Source organism: Aythya ferina (genome assembly GCF_964211825.1).
Source record: "Aythya ferina genome assembly, chromosome: 9".
Lineage (NCBI taxonomy): Eukaryota > Metazoa > Chordata > Aves > Anseriformes > Anatidae > Aythya > Aythya ferina.
The window spans coordinates 7,863,557-7,876,131 of NC_140305.1; the positions used below are offsets into that span (position 1 = coordinate 7,863,557).

The window sequence follows — 12,575 nt, forward strand, 5'->3', positions numbered from 1 at the left end:
TTTTTTTTTTTATAGGTTGTAAAAAATTCAGTGTGCCATAACCTGAAGGAGAGTATGTCTGTAAAGTATTCCTTCCTGTTTTTTTTTTCTTTTTCCTTTTTTTTTTCTTTTTTCTTTTTTTCTTTTTTCTTTTTTCTTTTTCTAAATGAAAGCTAATTAGCCTTGGTTTTAGTCCTTTCTTTTGTGAGTTTCAAGTCTGTTAGATTTGTGCTGTAGCTTCTGGCTACACTGTGATCAAGTGTCACAAAAATACCATAAAGTCACAAAGTTGCTAATTTAAGCAACTTTATTGTTTCCTGCCCACCCTCCACCACCACCACTCTTTCCATCTTAGTTCAAGAATTTATAGAGCTATTTAAAAAGGAGGATTAGGATTAGTCATGATTCCATAACAAGAATTGATTGAAACCTTGCACAAAATTTCAGGCACAGTGTTTGCAAAAACTGGCCTAAGGAAAAAGAAAAAAGGCAGTGTTTGTCCATTACCAATGTAACATGAACCATTTCAGTCTGTATATTATTTAAGAACAGTTCTTAGTGGGCACTAGTAGGAGTCAAAATAATGTAATATATAGTTACATTACAGAATCTATTACACGCTTGTTTGTCAGCCCTTACCACTTTTCATAGGTATGTCTGAGATCCATTTGGAAGCTAGACACTGACAAGAGTATTCACACCGTTTCTTTTCTCCATTCCATCCACCACAGGATTGCTGAGTAGACATTTCAGGCTAGGCTAAGGTGTATGCACCATCTATAACCTTCTAAAGCTGATAGGCCAAATCCATTGTCTATTCTCTTGCTCATGAACACAGTAAACACTCTCAGGAGCAACAAAGATGCATTACAGCCCATTAAGCTGTCTAAAAAAAAAAAAAAAAAAAAAAAAAAAAAAAAAAAAAAAAAAAGCAGAATCAAGGCAATGGTGCAGAGAAGCAATTCCTAAATTTCATACTTGCATACATTTGAAGGGAAACCTCAGATGCAGCCTACTGACTGCTGTGGATAATTGTCCACATAATCCATGCCTCAGTTTTAACACATCAGCACCGCACAAGCTAATCTTTCAAAACAACAATCCATGCCAACTGCCAAACATCAGAGTTCTTTAGAAGCACAGATGTCCACATCTTCCTCTCCTAGACAGAGAAAACTTCCACCAAATGTCAAATAATTTGAGTCAAGTTATTCAATGTAATATTTAATATTTAATTGTTAAGGTAATATGTGCTCCTAAGCAAATCACAAGGCATTTTGACAAATTAAGATCAATTTCAAGTAGCAGTGACACAAATATATCTGATTATAAGATGTCTTCAGACTTCGTTTTCTCTACATTTTCTTGTGATAGTTACGTATCTAAGATTTGGCATCAGAAAGTCCTCCTTTGACTCCACGGTAGAGTTTTTGCTGGCAGAGTTATTTTGTTGATGAGCCTGATTTATTCTCTTTCAGGGTTGTAAATGGAGGCTTGGCCCCAGTTTCATCATCTCAATACTATATACACTGCAATAACACAAAATGAGTGTCTGTCTACCTCCAAATTTCTACCTTTTCACTTCATGTCCTCTTTCAAGGATGTGACACACTTTGAGCATACAGCAGATACTGAGTTCATATACACAATGGAAAAATTCATTAACTTCAAAACACACTGACTTTTATGAAGTACTGCCAACTTAAACTGTGAGTATCTGGCTCACTCTATAAAGAACAACCTGAAATTAAAATCAAATTTAATACCTTTTAGAATGATGCCTGATACATGAAGGCAAACACATCATTTGATAAGCATGTTTTCCTTCATACAATCATTTACAAATAAGCCATCAGATAGTCATCATGTCTGTTTGCCCTCTACACTCATTGCCACAGTATCTGAGCAACGAACACTAAATGAATTCTACACAAAGTCTAAATGTAGACTCTATGAAACTATGAACAAACAGATTAATAATAATTACTACTGACAAAAGTTGTGTTAAAAATGCAAATTGTATCTTTCAGCCTCAGGGAAAGATTTTCTTACTTATTAATTTATTATTATTTCCCTCTAGAGGACATTTAGCTAGCTACAATTCACACTGAAGAAATATACATGTATCTTCATGGATCACACTTTAAATATTTAGTGTCTCGTTTTCAAGACTGGTTCTAAAAAGTATTTAAACCCAGATAATGAAAATATTTCAAGATGAACTCCCATAGTTTTCACATATTTTTCAGCAGGGCCTCTCTGAGACCAGATAGCACAGTGTTACAATTATCTGAGTTTCTTCTTTGGGTATGTTTCTTCAAGGTGAAAAGCCTGGAGAGCTTTTGCAAGGCCAGCATTTTCATTGCCAGCTCTTGTGAATGTGTAGGTTACTATGCCTATGCCTGCATCTGCAAGGACAGGAAAAAAACACCTCAATGACAGCTATTTTCTTAGCAGCTGTAGGTGATCAGTTTCTCAAGTTTCTTGAAATCAGGATGACCTGTGGGCAAGTAATTGCATGGTACAGATGGTATCCAGGATCAGAGTGAAGGAAAGTTATCTTCTCTGCTCTGAGAAGCCCATCTGCCCTCTACCACCACCATGTTGGGTCCTGCACCTGGGCATCTGTTCCCAGTGTTTTTTAAATGGAGGTTGTAAGTCCAAAGTCCAATTCAAATACAAAGCATTTATTGCCATTTTTACCTGGCTGTAAAATTTTTAATTCTTTTTGACACCTCATTTGAACAGAAGAAAGCAATCCCTCCAGTCATATGCAAACCTTCTTAAAAGCGGGGGGTTATCCTAGATGAAATTTATCTATTGCTGTTACTGACATATTCAGGTTATGACAACATAGTTAATTATCCTAATGATAGACTTCAATTTTCTTTCCTACTAAGATATTTCCTTCCAGAATCACATGCCAAGACATTTATTCAGCTCTGACTCAAAAGGAAGAGTACCACCCACTGAATCAGCTCCTGTGGCATCCTGCATTTTCCTTAGAGAATCTCCTCAGCCTAAGACTTGGACATCTGATGTGATTATAACCCAAGGCAAAATGAAAAAAAATATATGTATATTATGTATACACACGTGTATATATTCAACATATGGAAAGTATATCTTTGCCCCATGAGACTGAAGGCTACTACAGCTCTCTTTAGAAAAAAGAAAAAAACATGTAATTTACAAAACATACATGCTGCTTTTATGCTACTTCCATTCTTTACCTTTAATAGAAAACCCCAGAGAAAGCAATTTGTGCTTACTAAAAACAGCAGCATCTCTTGTAAAAGATAAATGCCAAATTATGAACTGAACAGGAAATACATAACACTGTTAGCTCATTGGAAATTCTCTTTTTTGGTAAAAAAAGAACTCTCTGTAGGTCTTTTTTTTTATTTTTATTTTATTTTATTTTTTTTCTTTATATACTCTCTTCCCAAATGATGCCAAAACCTTGGCAATGACCATGGAAAAAAATCATACACAGACAGGAAGATTAGGTTTTCAATTCGATTAAAGTTTAAGTACATCTGTTGAAACCCAAGGCTCACATTAAGATATCTGCCAACCTCTTCTGTTCACAAAATAAAAGAAAAAAAGGAATCACATCAGGTATCTTGTTTAAATGTCTAACAGCAGTTTCATTTGGACAATTCAATACTGAAGTCAGCAACTTGTTTGTTTAAACTGCTGTCAGACTAACAGGGCAAACAGGTTTCCAGTGGAAGTCACACTGCATGTAGAAATTCAAAAGGAATAATTATAAGAAATATAATAGCCTTGAAAAGCAAAATACTCTGTCAGTTCTAATAATCCTTCTTTCCTCATAGAAGATGAGAAGCTTTGTAAGGTGACATTGATATTAGAAGAAATGGGGCTTCTCATAATAATGCTATGTAATGTTGGCTGCTTCCCTAAATATTTGTATAGAATGAAATAACACTCCTTTTAATTATTATGGTCCTCAGGAGTCATTCATAATATACATAATAAATCAATAAACCAGTAGGAATGTCTTGCAATGCTAATCCCTTTAAAAAATAACAAATAAAAGAAGGATTAAGATACTAAATACTGGGTAAATAATGAAGGTGTATGATTGAACTGTAGATTATACATGTATATTGCTAAAGGTATCCAATTTAATTTCTATACCTACTAGAAATTACCCTTATAACATAATTTTTACCTGATAATACTGACCGCATTGTAGTCTCAGCTAGTAGTTTTAATGTTTTATACTCTGTTGGCATTAAACTTGTTGGACAGATTTGCCTTTTCCTGTTCCAAACAATTTTACATATTTAAGAGGTACAAAGCAGTGAACGCTGATGGATTCAGAGAGCACCACCAGGCACCAGTAACAATCATAGGCTAGAAGTTGTTTGTATTCCATTTAACTAACAAAAATAAACATACATTAACCACACAGCATTAGAAGTCCAGAGAAAGGGAGAAAATAATAAAATTTATAAAAATGTTTTGAAATGGCTTAAAAGTTAATCCAAAGATGTTCCATGAGTATATAAACAGAGAGAAATTGCTCTTATTGCGTATTCATCAAATTTCCTACTACTTACCCTGAAATAAATGTTCCACAAGTTCAGATTTGGCATGAAGAAGCTCGTAGTCCTTTACTAAACTTACTTAAATATATGCTACATTACAATTTCTTCAGTTTTCTGAATGGGCCTGGAATTTTGCAGATAAATAGGGTACGTTTGACAAGGAACTTGCTGCTTAATAATCACAAGTTACTATTCATAGTATCCATGATATCTGCAACAACATTTGAATGAGTAGGCTAAAGGAAAGACAGATGAACCACATGAGCGTGCCTCAGGGCCAACTTAAATAAATGGCTTATTAAGAGGGTACCTTTCACTTCTGATTGCTGCTCAAATTCAACCAGTAATTTTACTGATGCAAGATAAATGGAAAAAATAGCTCTGACTGCCTGAAGATATAATTAATAACAATGACAAAATATATATATATATATATTTATATATATTATTATTATTTATATATTATTATTATTATTATATTATATTATATATATGTATATATATGTATATATATACATATATACATATATACATATATATACACACACACACACACATATATATGTGTGTGTGTGTGTGTGTGTATATATATATATGTATATATGTATATATGTGTGTATATATATATATATATATATAACCTAACATCTCCTTCCCCTCTTTTAGTGGGGAAGGGTCCAGCCTTTAGAAAACATTTTGTTAAGCTCTTCAGGATAGTAAGAAGATGACCTGATAACATCTGGGGCTCAGGATACATCTCGATGGCAAATTCATGGTGTGATCCTCTATCTGAGGTATGTTACATACTGAGGTATTTTGGCTGTTTGTCTTCAGGGGTCAATGAAAAAGTTTTCTATGAAAGCCAAATCCAATGGGATGAAAGCATTTTCCTGGTTTCACTTAATCCTATGGGATTATTTTTATTACCTTTTTTTTAACTCACTAGTATCTTTCAGGTAGATAATACTATCTTTTATTACCCCCCTATGCTTAAAATCAATTGGAAATAGCAGTAAGAACTTTGAAAAAATTGTCTACTGCATGAAAACACTGATCATAGTCTGCAATTTAGCTGAAGTGTGGCTTGTTGTGAAAGTGGGAAGTGCAGTGATTCAAAAATAACTATTTTCTCTCTATCTCATAATGAAACATTTTAATACTTCTCAAAACAAGCTTTCATTTCAAACACTGAATTTTATTACCATAGAGTTTGGGAGCAGGAGGGGAGCAGAAGGACTTTGATTAACCCACAACAATTATTTTAAATTTTTTTTGAGGAGAATTATGACATTTTCCTGTTTCATGAAATAAATTGAAATATATTTTAAAATCTTAATATCTCTCTGAAACAGGATTTTCACCTCTGGTCTAAAATGATACATGATGAATAAACACTTATAGTTTTACAAATATGATTCCTCAACAGAAGCTTATTTATTTATTTATTTAAATCTTATTTCACTACTAATTGTAAGGCTGTATTTCTGGATATCAAATTGAAATGCCACATTTAAATATTTAGTTTTAGGTTCTCATTTCTACAGGCTTCTGAATGAAACCTCTATTTTAAATGAAATCTTAATAAAACCTGAAGCTCACCAGTTGGTTATATAACCACACAGTTTAAATAATGACACAGGAAGAAAGAAATTTAGAGGTAGAGACCAAGGAGAAAAAAAAAAAATGTTACAGTTGAAAAGTGTTGCAAGTGAATGAGGCAGAAAGAGGTATGTTAAGTTTTTTAGACAAAGCAACAGTGTGAAAAATATTCTTTCGTAGAGAGACAGCAGGAGTGAATGAGAAACAGTGGGTAGGTGCTAAATGGAGCTAGTTACAAATTCCCATCCAGATAAAATGGGTTAGATTCACACAATATTTTTTTCACTGATGTTTTGTCATTTTTTGTTTCATATCTACTTATTTTTAGGATATTATTAAACGGAAAGAGGAATAGCAGAAAGTTCTACTTTGAACTTTACCCTGAAAAGACAAGCAAACCACAGAAGCTGCTAGAGCTGGGTTTAATTTTGTTTTTCTTCTGAAAGTCAAGATTTCTGTCATGAATGAAAAAACATATGATAATGTATGAAATGCAGTCGTGTAACTCAAAATCATCTAACCAGTAGGTTTTTCAGTCATTCCTTTGCAATGAGACTTTCAAATTTTCCATTAAGCAACCCAACAGCATTCATCTCTCCTCTGTCCAGGTCCAGTGCCAATGGCCAATAGCTCTATTCAACCTATGTTTCTCCACGCTTCAGTTAGTAAGTGTTCCAGTGAGTAATACAGAATATAGAGTCACATTTATTCCCCACAAACAGACCAAAGTCTCAGAAAACTTCTTTAAGGAACACTTCAGGCTTCTAAGCTCATAAGCTACATGGAGAACCCACGTCAGTAGGTTCTCCTAGCATGATTGCCTCCATTTTTCACAGCTATGCTGAGAAGAGTTCCTGATCTTTCCTGGTATTGCCCATTGAAGGGGAAGGAAAAAGTATAAATATACTGTGAAAAGAACACCCAGTTAAGGATCCTTAGGCTTGTTTTGTTAAATCACTCACTTCCTATGGGTAAAAAGCATGTACACACTCACTAGGTGAAAACATTTTAGACCCCAAAGGGACCCAAACTGTAGCTTCCCACTACTAACTCCCACTGTTAACTCTCTTAATTCCTGTCAGACGTTCTTAGGATCTCACCCTAATATATGCCAACTCTTTCTACTTTCAAGCATAAGTGGGAACAATAGGGACAATCTGGGAGATGTATGGGTCCTGAAAAGTACCACTTTTAATTAATTAATTAAATACCCTGGCAAGTAGGTCAACTCCCCAGCTTAATACTTTACCTTGAAAGCAATATAGTCCTTGATGACAGTGAGTGGTTTTTGGTTCTTGAAGGTGCGTGGATGAAGCCCCAGGGTAAATATGGGAGCTAGAGGTTCTGTGAAGATTACTTCAGCTACATAATTACTACATAATTTATCCCAATTTATGAACAGGTGTCTCTTGCCTGGATAACTTGTCATCAAAGCCAGAAAATTTTACCGTGAGAATCCCTGATTGCCTATCCTTTATATGTTTGTATTGTAGAAAGGACAGTCTAGTTCGACATGCTCCTTCAGGAAGTTATTAACTGTATTGTGCTTGCGTAAAATCAAGAGATCCCCCAAAGGCTGTTTACCAAATACAGTTACTTTTTCATTTAACAATCTTTTTATTCCCTCAATGTTTGTATAATTTTCTCAGCTATATTTCACTCTTCACATTTTATTGAAATGTAGTGACTCAGCACATGTGTGGTTTATGGATAATCACAAGATGGAGAAAAGGTGTTACTTAGTTGGTGCAACCAACGCTCTCTCCTACTGTTTCAGCTGGAGAAGTTATTATTCTTGAGGACTACTATTAGGCTTCAGGTATAGGCATATGAAGTAGTTAATTTCTGTTTTTAAAGCAAAGTAAATAGTTAAACAAAGATCATTCAGCAACATTTACAGTTATAGTTTCATTCTTTGTTCCATTTGTTCAACAACTTGAAGAACAATTTAAATTCCTTTCAATATAAAAGATTTATTTATTATTATTATTATTATTTTTTATTGTTGTTGTAGCTGAATGTTTCAGTATAAAGCTTTAGGCAGGCCACTGACTATCTCTGGTCCTTGGGCTATGCACATAGGCTACATATTTACTGAAATGAAAAACAATGTTTGATAACTATATCTTTTTATTGAAGCCAGCATGCCCTTCAGGGTGGTCACATATTCCAAAACTCTCCTGCTATTAAGGCTGGCTGAGTTTTGATGGAAAGCATTCATTAATTGCAAGCTCCCTGTAGCGACCATTTCAGAGAGACTGTTGCTTAGTTTTCATGCAAAACACACACAAAAAAAATTTGTAACCTTACTAAACATGAGCAAAATGAGGCTGCATTCATGAACATTAAAGTGCTCATAACATGCTGATGTTAATGGTAATTTTTATCCAAAACATTTATTTCTTCTTTTCATCACATGTATGAGTTCAGGACCAAGAACTAAGTTCTACTTTTCTCAAGCTTACTTAAGCTTGAGAAAAGCTTTAGAATCATTTCAGCAAGAAGGTTTTCAGGAAGGTGTGTCAGACCTTCAAAAACACATAGCTACAGGATTATTTCTTTTAGTAGGTAACAAGAATCTATCTTAAAGAGTGCTAGGTTCACTCAGCTCCTGACTTTAAACAAGAACTGAAAATACTCTGCACCTTAAAGAACCACATTCTGACTGAAGACAAAATAAATAAAAAGCACTGAGCCCAATTCTTCTTCAGCTCATTTCTTGGAAAACCAATATTGGTGAGAAATTGGTGGACCTCAGTTATTCCAATTGTATCGATCCTTATCAATGTTATTCACTCAATAATCAGTGTAATTCATTCAATAACGTGGAGAAAGAAGTGTTGAAAAAGGTCACCATATCACATTCTAATAGCAGGTTTAAATTCGGTTGCTTATTACAAACCACAACTTCTCAAAGTAAGAGGAATTTGAAATAACACTGATGATTCCAGAGAATAAAAGGATTCTTATTTATAACAAACTACATTCATTATCCAACATTACTGCAATTAGAGGCTCAGTAAGCTGTTCATTTGATCAAACATTTCTTTAGGCATTACTATTGAAACTTTGTTTCCTTTTAAGAGCTTCTGTTTGTAGTAACACTCATACTAGTCCAGTATTATCAAGGTTTTCTATTTGGTCTACTACTTTTGGCAGCATTTTCCTGCTTCTCCTTGCTACAGTATATCAGAACACATTCGCGTCCTTGCTTACCACTAAGCAGAAACGTTTGTTGCATTTGTTGTCTTGAAAGAGCATGAAAATTATCACTGGATGGGAAAGGGGGGGATCCCATTTTATCATTATCTGTAGAACTTATTGTCTTTAGTAGCTATGATTTAATAAGCTATTTTTCAACTGAGGATACATATATATTTCTTCTTTCTAAACAGGTTGTATACCTTTTTATTTTCTTAAGGAAATAAACCTTTCCTTGTGGCACTAGGAAAGGATATAGAAGAGTGGGACTCCATAGGTCAGATTGACCGTTGGACTTGATGATCTTCAGTCTTTTTCAACCTAGGTGAGTTCTGAATCTCATTCTGAGATTCTCCAGCCATGTGCTACTCTTTTTAGCTCTTTTAATAAAGTAACCATGACTCAGTAGCTTCAGAGCTGGTCTTTATCAACAATATATGATCTTTCTTCTCATAATCTAACAAGAGAAGGATGGACTGTATTTTTTTTTTTCCAAGAAGAATGAACATATAAGAAACTCATAACTCATTACTGGCACTGAGTGGTAGTGGTAGGGTCATAAACTCATTCTAAGGACTTCTGCAGATTGCAGATTGGCACTTATTGACACAACTGATTCTGCAAGAATGTCCATACCTTGCTGGGAGTGACTTGCATGAATTGGATGGAGGCTACTTTGGTAAAATACAGAAATGCATTTGAATCTAGAGATGGGAAAAAGAATTGCAGAGAAGTCACTGATATTATTCTCTGCACATTTATCAGTATGGCCCCTAGATGAGCTTTCAAGTTGTATTACTGATGAGAGTTTTCAAACTGCTTGTTGTTGTTTTTTTGTTTGTTTGTTTGTTTTGTTTTTCCTTATCTATTTCAGGTAAACCCTGGTTGTTAGCCAGAAAATAAAATAGCACCCTACACTTGTGTGCCAGATGTACATTGGTATGCCAAGGTAATCTACCTGCAGAATGTGCTTCATACCTTCTGTTTTACACAAGGTTGGATGGAATAAATCACAAAATGCTTGGTCTGATCTCAGAAATACATTAGTGTATTAGTGTGTTTTGCACAACATCAACACTTCAGAGTGGACCCTCGAGTCTCCTAACCCAGGCATGACTAAAAGCTGCACAATGCCTTTAATTTTTTGCCAGAATATTGCGATAGAAAGGGAAATTTCTATATCTAAAACACAGCTGGACCCTAAAGACCTCTAAAACACTACTACTTTGTATTATTTCTCAGTAATCAGTTACACAGTTTTGCTTTCTTGAAAGATGATTTGGCCAAGAAGAATCAGGTGAGAAGAGTTGTTTCACCTTCTCTGTCAAAGGTTATTGACTATTATCTGACAAGTCAGCAGTAATTAGACAAAACTGCATTGCAAGGCTTAATAAATAAAGCCTTTCTTCTGCTGCTGTGCACAATTGTCTGGCACCCACAAGAAAACAGAGCTGAAATTAGGTCTCCATTCATTACAAAAATAGTCTAACAGTAATTCAGAGCTATGAACTGTCTGTTATTTGTCAATGGTATTGAATGGTTTCTATCTACTGTAACAAATCACTCAACGGTAATATAAATGGTAGTTTATTGTATGCCAATTGTATATTTAACAGTACTCAGTTGTACTGAATACTGCTGGAAATGTAACAGGTCTCAATAGGGGGAAAAATACATGCTAATTTTAAAAATAAAATATTGATGTAATTGGTTTTCCCACCCACAGTGCTTCACAAGCCTAGAAGCAAGATTACTTTTAATAGTTTGTTAGAAAAGTTAGGGAGATTGGAGAAAAATTATCTCGTTGACTTCAAGGCATTTTGAAAGTATTTAATTAAAAAGAACAACTATCACAGACCTCCTTAGAATGAATTCTCAGATTTCTGCCTGCCTCCCCAACAGCTAAAATAAATATATAAATCAAGTAGCATCCTACAGCACTAAAAGAAAGAATGGAATAGTAATGTTCCTCCTAATGAACACTCTCTGGCAAAGGGGAGCAATCATGGAACTAAAGCTATAATCATTCCTTACTAGCAGCCAGTTTCACTGACTGATTGGCAAGCAGGCAAAGACCAAACAATGCTGGATGGTTTGCATTTACTGCAAGCTCACCCTCTGAGGGTAGAATTTTCCCCTGCTGTCTTTTCTGTTTGCTGTTCTGCATTTGGGTCTCATTAGGTCACAAGCATACTTTCTATTCCTTCACTTTTCTTTCCTTTATTCCTGCCATTCTTATTCTTTTTGTAAGCAAATTGATAGTTGTTCCAAGGTCTCATCTGGTTCAATCTGAACAAGCAAAGAGAACCTGAAATTGTTCTTTTGCATCTACTAAACAGGCAAGAACACTGGTCTTTCTGTTCTTACAGCAGATGAAGAGAACACTCAAAGATAGACTTTCACCCTTGGGGATTCCCATTCACAAGATGCTACAGCAATTAAGCTCAAGGATATTTCACTTGTAATTTCTCCCTGCTGGCCTATGAAGACATATATTCCTCCTTCTAATGTATACAGCCTGGATAGAAGATGCAATGAACAGAAATGCATTTACTAAACTGACAAAGTAAAAAGATCAGTAAACATTTCTTCTCTGGAAGATGCTAATCAATATTGGGTACCCATATATCATAAAATTCTCAAGCAGGAAAAAAACTTTTTTTTTTTTTTTTTTTTTTCCCTGGCAGGAAAAATAATAAAAATAAGCAAGACTAAGAACAATGGAAAGTTCATCTATTGAAACAATTTAAAAAATTGGCAGTCAGCTTATAACTACAACCTTTTCACCTGACTCAGCTGGAGAATAGGTTAGCATTTAAATGGTTCTTCTTTTCCCACAGTTTGCATTAATGAGATTTTTAGGACTCAGGTACCTAGGCAATTGTGAGCTAGGAAACCATAATTAGAAGAACAAACAAATAATAGAGAAAAACAAGATCAAAAAATCCTTATGCTTCTACTTGTTTTTTCCTTTTCAGGTGTAAAATAATTAAAGGGAGTCAAATTACTTCAAGCAACTAGTATTTGTGCACCAGTTATACATGAACACTTTAAATCACACTTTGCTTGCTAAGCCAAATCTGAAATTTCAAGTAACCGCTAAAGCTGTACATGTATTTTTTACTTATAATACTAAAATGCATAGAAAACAGAACTCTGCAAAATATATGGGAATATGTGGATGCACAAATGCACTCTCTTCCTCTTTTACGAGTCTCT

At 34.5% G+C, this 12,575-nt stretch overlaps 1 protein-coding gene across 8 annotated transcripts in view; it reads right to left on the minus strand.

The window, feature by feature from the left end:
• The window catches only part of LOC311441429 (uncharacterized protein), a 312,197-nt gene that overhangs the window by 221,247 nt on the left and 78,375 nt on the right, over positions 1 to 12,575 (minus strand). Inside the window, exon 5 of one of the 8 annotated variants that reach the window (XM_084529559.1) lies at positions 517 to 865. The exons of the other annotated variants lie outside the window; for them this stretch is intronic. Within the exon in view, the coding sequence (XP_084385685.1) occupies positions 729 to 865 (137 nt within the window). The 3' untranslated portion in view covers positions 517 to 728. Of the gene's footprint in view, positions 1 to 516; positions 866 to 12,575 lie in introns of those variants that run through there. 8 annotated transcript variants of the gene reach the window in all.